The 16,799-nt window shown below is 47.5% G+C and overlaps 1 protein-coding gene across 3 annotated transcripts in view; it reads right to left on the bottom strand.

The window, feature by feature from the left end:
• Positions 1 to 16,799, bottom strand: part of DYNC2H1 (dynein cytoplasmic 2 heavy chain 1) — a 1,021,614-nt gene that overhangs the window by 965,529 nt on the left and 39,286 nt on the right. For all 3 annotated transcript variants that reach the window (XM_063951545.1, XM_063951543.1, XM_063951544.1), the window contains exon 5: positions 9,510 to 9,654. In XM_063951545.1, coding sequence (XP_063807615.1) covers positions 9,510 to 9,654 — 145 coding nt within the window. The remainder of the gene's footprint in view (positions 1 to 9,509; positions 9,655 to 16,799) is intronic.

The raw sequence follows: 16,799 nt of genomic DNA, 5'->3' as shown, positions 1-16,799 counted from the left end.
TGGAATTGGTAATGGCAGTCTTGTACCACAAAACGGAGGTACACCTGGTGAGGTGGGTAAATGGGGACATGCAGGTAAGCATCCTTGATGTCCAGTGATACCATGTAATCCCACTCTTCCAGGCTTGCAATAACCGCCCTGAGCGATTCCATTTTGAACTTGAACCTCCTTATATAAGTGTTCAAGGATTTCAAATTTAGAATGGGTCTCACCGAACCGTCTGGTTTCGGTACCACAAACATTGTGGAATAGTAACCCCGTCCCTGTTGAAGGAGGGGAACTTTTATTATCACCTGCTGGAGGTACAGCTTGTGAATTGCAGCCAGCACTACCTCCCTGTCCGGGGGAGTGGCTGGCAAGGCTGATTTGAGGTAACGGCGAGGGGGAGACGTCTCGAATTCCAGCTTGTATCCCTGAGATACCACTTGTAGAACCCAGGGATCCACCTGTGAGCGAACCCACCGGTCGCTGAAGTTCCGGAGACGGGCCCCCACCGCACCTGGCTCCACCAGTGGAGCCCCAGCGTCATGCGGTGGATTTAGTGGAAGCAGGGGAGGATTTTTGTTCTTGGGAACTGGCTGTATGGTGCAGCTTTTTCCCTCTACCCCTGCCTCTGGGCAGAAAGGACGCGCCTTTAACCCGCTTGCCTTTCTGGGGCCGAAAGGACTGTACCTGATAATACGGTGCTTTCTTAGGCTGTGAGGGAACCTGAGGTAAAAATGTCGACTTCCCAGCTGTCGCTGTGGAAACGAGGTCCGAGAGACCATCCCCAAACAATTCCTCACCCTTGTAAGGCAAAACCTCCATGTGCCTTTTAGAATCCGCATCACCTGTCCACTGCCGAGTCCATAATACTCTCCTGGCAGAAATGGACATTGCATTAATTCTAGATGCCAGCCGGCAAATATACCTCTGTGCATCTCTCATGTATAAGACTACGTCTTTAATATGCTCTATGGTTAGCAATATAGTGTCCCTGTCAAGGGAATCAATGTTATCAGACAGGGAATCAGACCACGCTGCTGCAGCACTGCACATCCATGCTGAAGCAATAGCAGGTCTCAGTATAGTACCTGAGTGTGTATATACAGACTTCAGGATAGCCTCCTGCTTTCTATCCGCAGGCTCCTTTAAGGCGGCCGTATCCTGAGACGGTAGTGCCACCTTTTTTGACAAGCGTGTGAGCGCTTTATCCACCCTCGGGGATGTCTCCCAACGTACCCTGTCCTCTGGCGGGAAAGGGTACGCCATTAGTAACTTTTTAGAAATCACTAGTTTTTTTATCAGGGGAAGCCCACGCTTCTTCACACACTTCATTTAACTCATCTGATGGGGGAAAAAACCACTGGTTGCTTTTTCTCCCCAAACATAATACAGGTTGAGTATCCCTTATCCAAAATGCTTGGGACCAGAGGTATTTTGGATATGGGATTTTTCCGTATTTTGGAATAATTGCATCCTATAATGAGATATCATGGTGATGGGACCTAAATCTAAGCACAGAATGCATTTATATTTCATATACACCTTATACACACAGCCTGAAGGTACTTTTAGCCAATATTTTTAATAACTTTGTGCATTTAACAAAGTGTGTGTACATTCACACAATTCATTTATGTTTCATATACACCTTATACACACAGCCTGAAGGTCATTTAATACAGTATTTTAAATAACTTTGTGTATTAAACAAAGTTTGTGTACATTGAGCCATCAGAAAACAAAGATTTCACTATCTCACTCTCACTCAAAAAAGTCTGTATTTCGGAATATTTGGATATGGGATACTCAACCTGTACCATTTTTAGTGGTACCTGGGTTAATGTCAGAAATGTGCAACACATTTTTCATTGCCGTAATCATGCAACGGATGGCCCTAGTGGAATGTACATTAGTCTCGTCGTCGTCGACACTGGAGTCAGACTCCGTGTCGACATCTGTGTCTGCCATCTGAGGTAGCGGGCGTTTTTGAGCCCCTGATGGCCTTTGAGACGCCTGGGCAGGCACTGGCTGAGAAGCCGGCTGTGGAAACTGCAGGGGAGAGCCTGGGGAGCTGTCTTCCAGCGGAGCTGTGAAGAGGAAATGGCGCCAGTGTGCTGAGGGAGATAGCCCCGCCCCTTTTTCGGCGGGCTTCTCCCGCTCTTTTATTAATATTATGGCAGGGGATTTTTACACATTTATAGTTTATTAGACTATATTATGTGTTGTTTTGCCAATTTAAAGTACTCTAATTGCAGCCCAGGGCGCCCCCCCCCAGCGCCCTGCACCCATCAGTGACCGGAGTATGTGGTGTGCATAGGGAGCAATGGCGCACAGCTGCAGTGCTGTGCGCTACCTTAATAAAGACCGGAGTCTTCAGCCGCCGATTTCCAGGACGTTCTTCTTGCTTCTGGCTCTGCAAGGGGGACGGCTGCGCGGCTCCGGGACCGGACTACCGAGGCTGGGCCTGTGTTCGATCCCTCTGGAGCTAATGGTGTCCAGTAGCCTAGAAGCCCAAGCTAGCTGCAAGCAGGTAGGTTCGCTTCTCTCCCCTAAGTCCCTCGTAGCAGTGAGTCTGTTGCCTGCAGATCTCACTGTAAAATAAAAAACCTAATAAATACTTTCTTTACTAGAAGCTCAGGAGAGCCCCTAGTGTGCAACCAGCTCGAGCCAGGCACAGATTCTAACTGAGGTCTGGAGGAGGGGCATAGAGGGATGAGCCAGTGCACACCAGTAGTCCTAATTCTTTCTTAGAGTGCCCAGTCTCCTGCGGAGCCCGTCTATTCCCCATGGTCCTTACGGAGTTCCCAGCATCCACTAGGACGTCAGAGAAAAGGAGATTTATGGTAAGAACTTACCTTTGTTAAAATAAGAATTTACTTACCGATAATTCTATTTCTCATAGTCCGTAGTGGATGCTGGGGACTCCGAAAGGACCATGGGGAATAGCGGCTCCGCAGGAGACTGGGCACAAAAGTAAAAAGCTTTAGGACTGCCTGGTGTGCACTGGCTCCTCCCCCTATGACCCTCCTCCAAGCCTCAGTTAGGATACTGTGCCCGGACGAGCGTACACAATAAGGAAGGATTTTGAATCCCGGGTAAGACTCATACCAGCCACACCAATCACACCGTACAACTTGTGATCTGAACCCAGTTAACAGCATGATAACAGAAGGAGCCTCTGAAAAGATGGCTCACAACAACAATAACCCGATTTTTGTAACAATAACTATGTACAAGTAATGCAGACAATCCGCACTTGGGATGGGCGCCTAGCATCCACTACGGACTATGAGAAATAGAATTATCGGTAAGTAAATTCTTATTTTCTCTAACGTCCTAGTGGATGCTGGGGACTCCGAAAGGACCATGGGGATTATACCAAAGCTCCCAAACGGGCGGGAGAGTGCGGATGACTCTGCAGCACCGAATGAGAGAACTCCAGGTCCTCCTCAGCCAGGGTATCAAATTTGTAGAATTTAGCAAACGTGTTTGCCCCTGACCAAGTAGCTGCTCGGCAAAGTTGTAAAGCCGAGACCCCTCGGGCAGCCGCCCAAGATGAGCCCACTTTCCGTGTGGAATGGGCTTTTACAGATTTTGGCTGTGGCAGGCCTGCCACAGAATGTGCAAGCTGAATTGTACTACAAATCCAACGAGCAATCGTCTGCTTAGAAGCAGGAGCACCCAGCTTGTTGGGTGCATACAGGATAAACAGCGAATCAGATTTTCTGACTCCAGCCGTCCTGGAAACATATATTTTCAGGGCCCTGACTACGTCCAGCAACTTGGAATCCTCCAAGTCCCTAGTAGCCGCAGGCACCACAATAGGCTGGTTTAAGTGAAAAGCTGAAACCACCTTAGGGAGAAATTGAGGACGAGTCCTCAATTCTGCCCTGTCCATATGAAAAATTAGGTAAGGGCTTTTATAGGATAAAGCCGCTAATTCTGAGACACGCCTGGCTGAAGCCAGGGCTAACAGCATTACCACTTTCCATGTGAGATATTTTAAGTCCACAGTGGTGAGTGGTTCAAACCTATGTGATTTTAGGAATCCCAAAACTACATTGAGATCCCAAGGTGCCACTGGAGGCACAAAAGGAGGCTGTATATGCAGTACTCCCTTGACAAACATCTGAACTTCAGGAACAGAAGCCAGTTCTTTTTGGAAGAATATTGACAGGGCCGAAATTTGAACCTTAATGGACCCCAATTTGAGGCCCATAGACAGTCCTGTTTGCAGGAAATGCAGGAAACGACCCAGTTGAAATTCCTCTGTAGGGGCCTTCCTGGCCTCGCACCACGCAACATATTTACGCCAAATACGGTGATAATGTTGTACGGTTACATCCTTCCTGGCTTTGATCAGGGTAGGGATGACTTCATCCGGAATGCCTTTTTCCTTCAGGATCCGGCGTTCAACCGCCATGCCGTCAAACGCAGCCGCGGTAAGTCTTGGAACAGACATGGTCCCTGCTGGAGCAGGTCCTTTCTTAGAGGTAGAGGCCACGGGTCTTCCGTGAGCATCTCTTGAATTTCCGGGTACCAAGTCCTTCTTGGCCAATCCGGAGCCACGAGTATAGTCTTTACTCCTCTCCTTCTTATGATTCTCAGTACTTTTGGTATGAGAGGAAGAGGAGGGAACACATACACTGACTGGTACACCCACGGTGTTACCAGAGCGTCCACAGCTATTGCCTGAGGGTCCCTTGACCTGGCGCAATATCTGTCCAGTTTTTTGTTGAGGCGGGACGCCATCATGTCCACCTTTGGTTTTTCCCAACGGTTCACAATCATGTGGAAGACTTCTGGGTGAAGTCCCCACTCCCCCGGGTGAAGATCGTGTCTGCTGAGGAAGTCTGCTTCCCAGTTGTCCACTCCCGGAATGAACACTGCTGACAGTGCTATCACATGATTCTCCGCCCAGCGAAGAATCCTTGCCACTTCCATCATTGCCCTCCTGCTTCTTGTGCCGCCCTGTCTGTTTACGTGGGCGACTGCCGTGATGTTGTCCGACTGGATCAACACCGGCTGACCCTGAAGCAGAGGTCTTGCCTGACTTAGGGTATTGTAAATGGCCCTTAGTTCCAGGATATTTATGTGAAGTGACGTTTCCATGCTTGACCACAAGCCCTGGAAATTTCTTCCCTGTGTGACTGCTCCCCAGCCTCTCAGGCTGGCATCCGTGGTCACCAGGACCCAATCCTGAATGCCGAATCTGCGGCCCTCTAGGAGATGAGCACTCTGTAACCACCACAGGAGAGACACCCTTGTCCTTGGAGACAGGGTTATCCGCTGATGCATTTGAAGATGCGATCCGGACCATTTGTCCAGCAGATCCCACTGAAAAGTTCTTGCGTGGAATCTGCCGAATGGAATCGCTTCGTAAGAAGCCACCAGCTTTCCCAGGACCCTTGTGCATTGATGTACTGACACTTGGCCTGGTCTTAGGAGGTTCCTGACTAGGTCGGATAACTCCTTGGCCTTCTCCTCCGGGAGAAACACCTTTTTCTGTACTGTGTCCAGAATCATCCCTAGGAACAGCAGACGTGTCGTCGAAATCAGCTGCGATTTTGGAATATTTAGAATCCATCCGTGCTGTCGTAGTACTACTTGAGATAGTGCTACTCCGACCTCTAACTGTTCTCTGGACCTTGCCCTTATCAGGAGATCGTCCAAGTAAGGGATAATTAAGACGCCTTTTCTTCGAAGAAGAATCATCATTTCGGCCATTACCTTGGTAAAGACCCGGGGTGCCGTGGACAATCCAAACGGCAGCGTCTGAAACTGATAGTGACAGTTCTGTACCACAAACCTGAGGTACCCTTGGTGAGAAGGGCCAATTGGGACATGGAGGTAAGCATCCTTGATGTCCAGAGACACCATATAGTCCCCTTCTTCCAGGTTCGCTATCACTGCTCTGAGTGACTCCATCTTGAACTTGAACCTTTTTATGTAAGTGTTCAAGGATTTCAGATTTAAAATGGGTCTCACCGAGCCGTCCGGCTTCGGTACCACAAACAGCGTGGAATAATACCCCTTTCCCTGTTGTAGGAGGGGTACCTTGATTATCACCTGCTGGGAATACAGCTTGTGAATGGCTTCCAATACCGCCTCCCTGTCGGGGGGAGACGTTGGTAAAGCAGACTTCAGGAACCGGCGAGGGGGAGACGTCTCGAATTCCAATTTGTACCCCTGAGATACTACCTGCAGGATCCAGGGGTCCACTTGCGAGTGAGCCCACTGCGCGCTGAAATTCTTGAGACGGGCCCCCACCGTGCCTGAGTCCGCTTGTAAGGCCCCAGCGTCATGCTGAGGACTTGGCAGAAGCGGGGGAGGGCTTCTGTTCGTGGGAAGAGGCTGTCTGCTGCAGTCTTTTTCCCCTTCCTCTGCCCCGGGGCAGATATGAGTGGCCTTTTGCCCGCTTGCCCTTATGGGGATGAAAGGACTGAGCCTGAAAAGACGGTATCTTTTTCTGCTGCGAGGTGACTTGGGGTAAAAAGGTGGATTTTCCAGCCGTTGCCGTGGCCACCAGGTCCGATAGACCAACCCCAAATAACTCCTCCCCTTTATACGGCAATACTTCCATATGCCGTTTGGAATCCGCATCCCCTGACCGCTGTCGCGTCCATAATCCTCTTCTGGCAGAAATGGACATCGCACTTACTCTTGATGCCAGAGTGCAAATATCCCTCTGTGCATCTCGCATATATAGAAATGCATCCTTTAAATGCTCTATAGTCAATAATATATTGTCCCTGTCCAGGGTATCAATATTTTCAGTCAGGGAATCCGACCAAGCCACCCCAGCACTGCACATCCAGGCTGAAGCGATTGCTGGTCGCAGTATAATACCAGTATGTGTGTATATACTTTTAAGGATATTTTCCAGCTTCCTATCAGCTGGTTCCCTGAGGGCGGCCGTATCAGGGGACGGTAACGCCACTTGTTTTGATAAGCGTGTGAGCGCCTTATCTACGCTAGGGGGTGTTTCCCAACGCGCCCTTACCTCTGGCGGGAAAGGGTATAATGCCAATAACTTTTTAGAAATTAGCAGTTTTTTATCGGGGGAAACCCACGCTTCATCACACACCTCATTTAATTCATCTGATTCGGGAAAAACTACAGGTAGTTTTTTCACACCCCACATAATACCCTTTTTTGTGGTACTTGTAGTATCAGAAATGTTCAAAACCTCCTTCATTGCCGTGATCATGTAACGTGTGGCCCTACTGGAAAATACGTTTGTTTCCTCACCGTCGACACTGGAGTCAGTGTCCGTGTCTGTATCGACCTGAGGTAACGGGCGCTTTAGAGCCCCTGACGGTGTTTGAGACGCCTGTACGGGTATTAACTGATTTGCCGGCTGTCTCATGTCGTCAACAGTCTTTTGTAAAGTGCTGACACTATCACGTAATTCTTTCCATAAGACCATCCAGTCAGGTGTCGACTCCCTAGGGGGTGACATCACTAACACAGGCAATTGCTCCGCCTCCACACCATTTTCCTCCTCATACATGTCGACACAACGTACCGACACACAGCACACATACAGGGAATGCTCTGATAGAGGACAGGACCCCACTAGCCCTTTGGGGAGACAGAGGGAGAGTTTGCCAGCACACACCAGAGTGCTATATATATATAGGGATAACCTTATATAAGTGTTTTTCCCTAATATAGCTGCTGTATATATTTATATGCCAATTTAGTGCCCCCCCCTCTCTTGTTTTACCCTGTTTCTGTAGTGCAGGACTGCAGGGGAGAGTCAGGGAGCCTTCCTCCAACGGAGCTGTGAGGAAAAAATGGCGCCAGTGTGCTGAGGAGATAGGCTCCGCCCCTTTTTCGGCGGCCTTTCTCCCGCTTTTTTATGTAAAAATAGGCAGGGGTTAAATACATCCATATAGCCCAGGAGCTATATGTGATGTATTTTTTGCCAAAAAGGTGTTTTTATTGCGTCTCAGGGCGCCCCCCCCCCAGCGCCCTGCACCCTCAGTGACCGGAGTGTGAAGTGTGCTGAGAGCAATGGCGCACAGCTGCGGTGCTGTGCGCTACCTTAGTGAAGACAGGACGTCTTCTGCCGCCGATTTTCCGGACCTCTTCAGTCTTCTGGCTCTGTAAGGGGGACGGCGGCGCGGCTCCGGGACCCATCCATGGCTGGGCCTGTGATCGTCCCTCTGGAGCTAATGTCCAGTAGCCTAAGAAGCCCAATCCACTCTGCACGCAGGTGAGTTCGCTTCTTCTCCCCTTAGTCCCTCGATGCAGTGAGCCTGTTGCCAGCAGGTCTCACTGAAAATAAAAAAACCTATTTAAACTTTTACTCTAAGCAGCTCAGGAGAGCCACCTAGATTGCACCCTTCTCGTTCGGGCACAAAATCTTAACTGAGGCTTGGAGGAGGGTCATAGGGGGAGGAGCCAGTGCACACCAGGTAGTCCTAAAGCTTTTTACTTTTGTGCCCAGTCTCCTGCGGAGCCGCTATTCCCCATGGTCCTTTCGGAGTCCCCAGCATCCACTAGGACGTTAGAGAAATCTCTTTCTGCGAGGTTCCCTGTGGAACCCTGTGTACCTCGCAGAAAGAGATTTAACAAAGGTAAGTTCTTACCATAAATCTCCTTTTCTGCAGCAGGGTACACTGGGTTCCACAGGGATAACATCGGGGATGTCCTAAAGCAGTTCCTCAAAAGAGGCGGAAGTATCAAAGATTAAGAACCTTATGAATGTGTTCACTGAGGACCACGTAGCCGCCTTGCACAATTGTTCAAGGGTCGCACCACGGCAGGCCACCCAAGAAGGTCCAACCGACCGAGTAGAATGGGCCTTGATGGTAGCAGGAGCTGGAAAGCCAGCCTGTACATAAGCATGTGCAATCACCATTCTAATCCATCTGGCCAAGGTCTGCTTATTAGCAGGTCAGCCACGTTTGTGAAAACCAAAAAGGACAAAGAGTGAATCAGATCTCCTAAGAGGAGCTGTTCTCTTCACATAAATACAGAGAACCCACACCACATCCAAACACCGCTCATTGGAGGATAAACCTGATTACATAAACTATACTTGACACCATTTGGGCAGAGCAACACCACAGTGATGTGCAAGGTCAGAGATGTGGGCTGGGAGTAAGTCTGGGAGGCAATAGAACCTGGGAAGGAGTTGGGCCCCATGGAGGGCATGCTATGCGGATGATAAGGGGAACTGTACAGTTATTCCTAGAGACCGTTCTAAGCGCTACCTCCAGCTCTTCTCCAAACCTGCTTCTTTTGCCTTGAATACTCCTTTACTCCTACTGTACGTGTTCCTTTAGGTATATGTTTATGTCTGGTCAGAAGGTTTTTACTGGGCTATCATTTGTTTTTACGTTCATTGGTTATATGATATATGTGAATATATTTTTCTCTTTGTAAAAGGTAAAAAAAAAAAAAAACTAACAAAAACATTAACATAAGAGAAAGAGGAACTCTGAGGGTTCTAGGTTGCACAAGTTTATTGATCCATACGGCCAGGAATCTAGGGCTCCCCTGATAAATCCTACCAATAATCTCCAGCAATTGCCTCATGCGGTGCTCAGGGTAGGGGTCATGCTCCGTCTGTCTCCATACATCATCCACCGTTTCCTTTGTAGTTTCTACAAGTTCCACAACTTCAGTCAATGGAAGGTGATCCAAACTATTGTAATACTGAAAATACAATATACATGTTTCTAGATTACTAATGGCATGATAAGTAAATGTTCATTAAAGAGTCAGTATTCAGAAATGTAAGGAGACTATAAAGCTTCCATGACAATCCGAAAATGGGGACCGTGAGAGGTGTCATATCAACTTATAATGTCAATTTTAGGTTATTATATTGTTAAATTGTAGAATCACATTATCCTGTTTGCCACCTGGTTGGTACCATTAACTGCTAGCAGTGAGCTCCTACCATCCTGTATTCCTGTCTTCATTACTCAATGTTAGAAGATTCAAAACTCTCCGAATACGCGCGAGTATATTCATTTACTTCCTTGTACTTAATGCTGGAGTAATTTCGGATGACTTTTGTTGAACCCTGTAATCGCACCAATGTGCTAATATGTCTCAGTTACTTTTGCTCTTCCTGTGTCTGTGTAAATTAGCAAGTTAGCAGCTGACGGGAGATTTCAGCCTGTACGACGGGTTAAGAAACTGAAATGTCGGCTGCTGACACCCGGGGGCCTGGAGCAGGACGTGAGAGCGCTTGCAGCGGCGCTACACACCCGACGACCCCATACAGCAGAGAGGGTGAACCGCTCCTGTGAGGCACCCCTCCCGCTGCTGACACCTACCTGGCTCCCTGACAGACAGATTCCGCCAAAGGCCCGGAGCGAGACGCGAAAACGCTCGCAGCAGCACCACGCACCCGGCGACTCCATACAACAGAGAAGGTGAATCACCACCGCGACGCGCCCCTCCCGCTACTGGCGCCCACCTGGCTCCCTGGCAGACAGACACCGCCAAAGGCCCGGGGCGAGACGCGAGAACGCTCGCAGCGGCACGGCACACCCGGCAACTCCATACAGCAGAAAAGGTGAACCACTCCCGTGAAACACCCCTCCCGCTGCTGACACCTACCCAACTCCCTAACAGACGGATACCGCCGGAGGCCTGGGGCAAGACGCGCGAACGAAAGAAGCGGCAACACACACCCTGCCCAGCGGAATAGTAAAGCGGCAACAAGCCTCTAAAAGCACCACTTATCTTTCCCTCCCCACTAATACTTAAAGGTGGAAGGTGAACCTCACCAACACGAATACAGAGTGTCCGCCACTGGAAACCTGACGCTGAGCAATACTACACTGGCGACCACAGGCAAGCACTATACCGCACCTATCACTCACCTTCCTAACATCAAAAGGCTGGTTTCACACATATCAACCCCCAGACAGGGGCGAGACCTGCTAACAGAACACTCTCATCTGATCTACCCACGCTGAGTTAAATTATAACTCATCCATCTATCCCTTACCACTTCCTCCACCAAAACGCACACAAACAAGTGTGCAACAAATGACGGCGGCTACTTTGGGTCTTAAAGAAAGAGTGAACCCGACTGCCTGAGGGATCCCTGGCATCCTACAGCAACGTGCTGTTATCACCTGCCAACCCCCTGGATCCAACACTACCCCTTTACCTCAACCCGACCTAATACAACACGAACGCAACAAAAACATATCCCACCGCCACGGAAACAACAACTCCTTGCTTCACAAGTCGTGAACCTAAAACGTCAAGAATCCTTTACCACGTTGAAAGATACATCCCTCACCATGGAAAAATACGTGGCCAAAACCCTACGCGCGAATAAAAATTCTCAAAATAAAAACAAAACAACAACCAAAGAAAGGGAACCCAGCTTTATACATCAAGGATCTCCCTGTTCACCAAACAGACACACCGCTGACGACACAATATCCACCGACGTCCAAGCTAGCCCATCTTCAATACAGAGGGCCAAAGAAATATCGGACATCATATCTCCTCTACTAGACGCAAAATTGGCACCCCTAATGGAAGCTATCACGTCAGCAGCGGCACAACTAACCCAACACACCCAACGCCTGGCTGAAGCCGAAGACCGAATATCTACCCTGGAAGACGATTACCAAGCCATCCAATCCAAACAACAAACACATGATAGCACCCTAATAGCCATGACCGATAAGATCGAGGATTTAGAAAATCGAAATCGTCGGAATAACTTACGCATGATTGGCCTCCCAGAAACCATCAGACAAACAGATCTAATGGACTTGGTAACACAATGGCTACCCACAGCTCTTAATTTACCCTCATCCCCCACCTCTTATCTGGTGGAGCGAGTCCATCGCATCGGTCCTGACAAACAATCCTCACAATCCTCCTCATCCCGTCCCAGACCAGTCATATTCAGGCTACTAAACTATCTCGACAAAGTCAAGATCATGGAAGCATACCGCAAATGCTCTGACCTACGGTACAAAGAATCCAAACTCCTTTTGTTTCAGGACTTTTCTTTTCAAGTCTCAACACAACGACGGGAGTTCTCCCCAATCTGCAAGGAACTCTACGCCAAAAACATCAAATTTGCCCTTTTGTACCCGGCAAAACTGAGAATCTTCCATGACGGCAAACCTTACTTCTTCGATAATACAGATTCAGCTCGAAATTTTCTCAAGTCCCTATCATCACCACATTCTAATCCTCGAATGGACGATGCGGACTAACTACCTTAGTCCCAAGTATCCCCCTTTGTGACTACATCTTTTTCCCTTACCTAATGGATAACACATGGTTAATAGTTGTTATATGGTTCTCATTTTTTTTCCCACCTCCCCTCCCCTCTACTAACCAACCTAAAGCTTCTGTTACAGATGGACGGTTATCACTTCTGTCCTCCTTGGTTCGAAAATTTAAAAAATGTTATGACTGGTGGCCTATACTATATCGGCTACTATTTTTTTTTTGCATTGCATTGTTTAATGATCACATATATACTCCAACTCCGTTAATTTGCCCGACACATCATTCTAGTCCTCCCCAAGCGAGCTGGGACGGGGGTAAGGACTATCGTTTACGGCTTCACCTTTTAAGTTCCACTAGAATGGGAGTTGGATAATGACAACCCCTAGAGACACTGCGGCCTCTAAAGATGGCGCAAAGACATCCCTTAAGTTAGTGTCATGGAATGTAGAAGGCCTAAACACACCAATCAAAAGGAAAAAGGTACTAACACACCTTAAAAAATTCCATCCTGATATAGTGTTCCTACAGGAAACACACTGGCGTCCCAATGATCCCAATACACTTAGAGACACCTGGGTTGGAGATTTCAAAAGTGCTTCCTATGTTACTAAAACAAGGGGAGTACTACTCCTATTCCGCAGATCACTGAACTACAAGATCAAAAATGACTGGGTAGACCCCGAGGGCAGGTTTTTGTTCCTAAAGATAGAGGTTGAAGGTGAACTTTTCACCCTAGCATGCATTTACGCCCCCACGGGACCGAACGCCTCCTTCTTCTCAGACATCTATGTCAAATTACAGGACTGGGCGGAGGGAGTTTTGATCATAGGGGGAGACCTTAATACCGTATTAGACCCATTATTAGATGTATCCGGTGGCCCCAGACAACTGAATTACAGTAGATCCACACCACCATCCCTGTCACTGCTACAAGACTCCTTGCAACTACTAGACCCATGGAGATTCCTCCACCCTGACTCTAGAGAATACACCTTCTTCTCACACCCTCATAACATATTCTCCAGATTAGACTATTGGTTAGTACCGACTTCCGCAATACATAGAATCCTGGACTCCACCATAGCCAACATACTCATATCAGACCATGCTCCCATCACCCTAACAATTAAACTAACCACACCCCGACAATACTCATATACCTGGCGGTTCCCTGAATATCTTGCCAACTCAGAAGACTTCAAACTCTTCTTGACACAAACATACCTTAACTATACACAGGATAACGCAGCACATGTTAACGACACAAACCTCTTCTGGCAGGCTTCCAAACCCGTCCTTAGAGGACAGATCATCTCTTATGTTGCCACCAGGAAAAGGCAACTCAGGGAGAGGATGGCAGAGGCGTCCCTTCAGGTAGCCTCGACCTATTCCCAATTACTAGCCGACCCATCTGAAACCAACAGAAAACTATACAAAGACACCAAATCAATCTATGACACTCTTTGTGCCGAACAGGCCAAATTATTCCTATCCTTCCAATCTAATAAATACTTTCGCTGGGGTAATCGCCCAGGGAAACTATTAGCAAACATGGTAAAAACCCATGCAACACCTAAGTACATCACCTCAATTAGAGACATAGACAGACCCCCCTCAACAACACAGGAACAGATTAGCGACACCTTCTTAACTTTCTTTGAGAAATTATACACTGCACCACATGACAACCCCACGGCAGGAATAGATTTCCTGACACAGGCGAATCTCCCCACACTCTCTGAAAGCGATAGAGACCTACTTACCAGTCCCGTAACTGCAGCAGAATTGGAACTAACCATCAAATCTCTCCCAAATGGGAAATCCCCAGGACCCGACGGTATGTCAGCATCTTATTACAAATTACTTCTCCCACACCTAAACGAACACCTCAGGCGGTTATACAATTCCCTCCTGGAGGGACATCCCGCCCCAACAGATTTTAACACTGCCCGAATCATAGTCCTCCCCAAACCCAACAAGGATCACACATTAGTATCATCCTACCGCCCAATTTCACTGTTGAACCAAGACTTTAAAATATTCACAAAGATCCTTGCCACCCGCCTACAAGCAGTCCTACCAAAATTACTACATCCTGCCCAGACAGGCTTCATGCGTAATAAACACTCAGTACACAATATTCGCTCACTACTAGCAGCTATGTATAAAACCCATGATTCACAGGAATTAGACAATATGGTACTGAGCTGTGACGCAGATAAAGCCTTTGACCGAGTGTCCTGGGCCCACATAGATAGATTACTTAGACTTCAAAATTCTGGTACTGCTTTTGTCAAGGTATTTCACATCATCTATCAAACACCACAAGCCTTCCTGACGGTGAACGGTCACAATTCAAGACTATTCTCCTTACATCGCGGCACCAGACAGGGTTGCCCCCTATCCCCTCTATTATTTAACTTAGCCTTAGATCCCCTCCTTCGCCATTTCTGCAGAGAAAATAGATGGAGCGGCATAAAACTAGCTAATCACGAAATCAAATTCTCAGCATTTGCTGATGACATTCTACTTTATTTTAGCAATCCCCGACAAGCCATGCCATACCTACTTGACATCCTGGACTCATTCGAACTAGTCTCTGGCTTCAAAATTAATCCATCCAAAACGGAAGCATTAGCCTTCTTTCCTTCTATGAGGACAGGCTGGGGAGAAACTTTCCCATTTCACTGGGCCACAAACAATTGCATTACCTACCTAGGGATTAAATTCCCTGACCACCCCTCTAAACTATACTCACTTAATTTCCCCCCAATATTGGCCAAGACATATGCAGACTTCGCCAAATGGTCTCACCTCCCCCTTACATACACAGGCAGGAGCCACTTGTACAAAATGATAAGTTTTCCCCGCCTACTTTATGTACTACAGATGCTCCCACTGATCCCACCCAAACACATACTAGCTCAACTAGACAAAGCACTGTCCAAATTTATTTGGGCGGATAAACACCCTAGATTCTCGTTATTCAAATTACGCCAACCTCGCTCCCTCGGAGGCCTTAATTTACCATGCCTTTATTCCTATGCCTTGGCAGCTAACTACAGAATCGCTTTGGACTGGATTGGCGGATATGATGTATACGCCAACACACAGTTGGAGCAGTCTTTTGCCCCATCCCAGGCCCTGGTATCCTTATTACACACCACACCCACCTCCATACCACACTGCATGTCAGATAACATACTCATCTCCTCCACCTGCGCTGCATGGAGACAAACCCGAGCTCGACTGAAGATATCACGATACACATCATTATTTTTACCTCTTTGGAACAACCCTGACTTCAAGCCTCACACCACCTCCCCCATATTTCAGACTTGGTACAATGGTGGACTAAAATACATTCATCATTTCTTACATGCCGAAACTCTAACCTTACTTACACAATCTCAACTCATAACACGCTTTCCATCCTTACCAATCCCAATTTTTCCATTCCTTCAAGCATGTAGTTACGTACAAAAGGTTACATCCTCACTAATTGCACAGGATAACTCCCACACCCTGGACAACACATTACGACGCACCCAAGATGGTAGATTTCCCACAGCACTCATATATACACATTCCCGCACCCTATTGGATGTAGAAACTGGCTCAACAGGCCTCCTAAAGTGGAAGCTAGAATTCCCAGACCTCACAATGAAACTAATTCTGGAAGCCAACACATACTTGGACAAAACACTAGGCTCAGTCACATACTCAGAAATGCACCAAAAAATTTTACATAGAGCATATATCACTCCCAAACTGCGACACCTGATTGGAGCAGCTCCATCATCTCACTGCTTCAAATGCACTGCTCCAGAAGCAGATCTTGTACACTGCCTATGGTCGTGTCCTAAGGTACACACACTCTGGCAGACACTCCAGTCATATATTACAACAGAATTACAGCTACAATTTATCATCACAAAGACATGGGCATTCTGGGGCATATTCCCAAAACACCCCCCCCCTGGGCTAGCCAAAGGACAACGCATCCTCTTAATTAAACTGGCAGCAGCCACAAAAAAAACAATCCTATCACAATGGATATCCACCGACTCAATCCCCATCACATTACTACATCCTAGGATCTCTCACCTATTCCACCTAGACTGGACCAATACCGCCCTACAGAAAGACAAATTGACTGAGAAATTTTTTCACATTTGGCTACCCTATATCCAGACCCTCCCCCAGGTTACAAAGGAAGCTTTACGGAAATGCTTCAAAGACACCAAATGGTATTTGCAGGAGACATTGGACTCTACACCTCCCCCCTTTTGAACCACCGACTCTATACCACACATGTATATCGCTTAACTTCCCAACACTCCAAAGGCTACTACACACCCTCTACAGTTACCATACTATTACTACCTAGGGCTTACTCGGAGTAGAATTGTATTTCTTGTACTATCTGTTCATAATGTAATGTATTATACTGTTCATATAATGCACACTGTTAAACCTGTTTCACTGGTAATTCACCGGTCAATAAAAACACTTTGAAAAAAAAAGAAACTGAAATGTCAGAGGAGAGCCGACCGGCTATTTAAATTCTATGTTTCAAG

This window comes from Pseudophryne corroboree, chromosome 2, assembly GCF_028390025.1.
Source record: "Pseudophryne corroboree isolate aPseCor3 chromosome 2, aPseCor3.hap2, whole genome shotgun sequence".
Lineage (NCBI taxonomy): Eukaryota > Metazoa > Chordata > Amphibia > Anura > Myobatrachidae > Pseudophryne > Pseudophryne corroboree.
The sequence above is the reverse complement of the archived record's forward strand: the minus strand, read 5'-3'. Positions and strand labels throughout refer to the sequence as shown.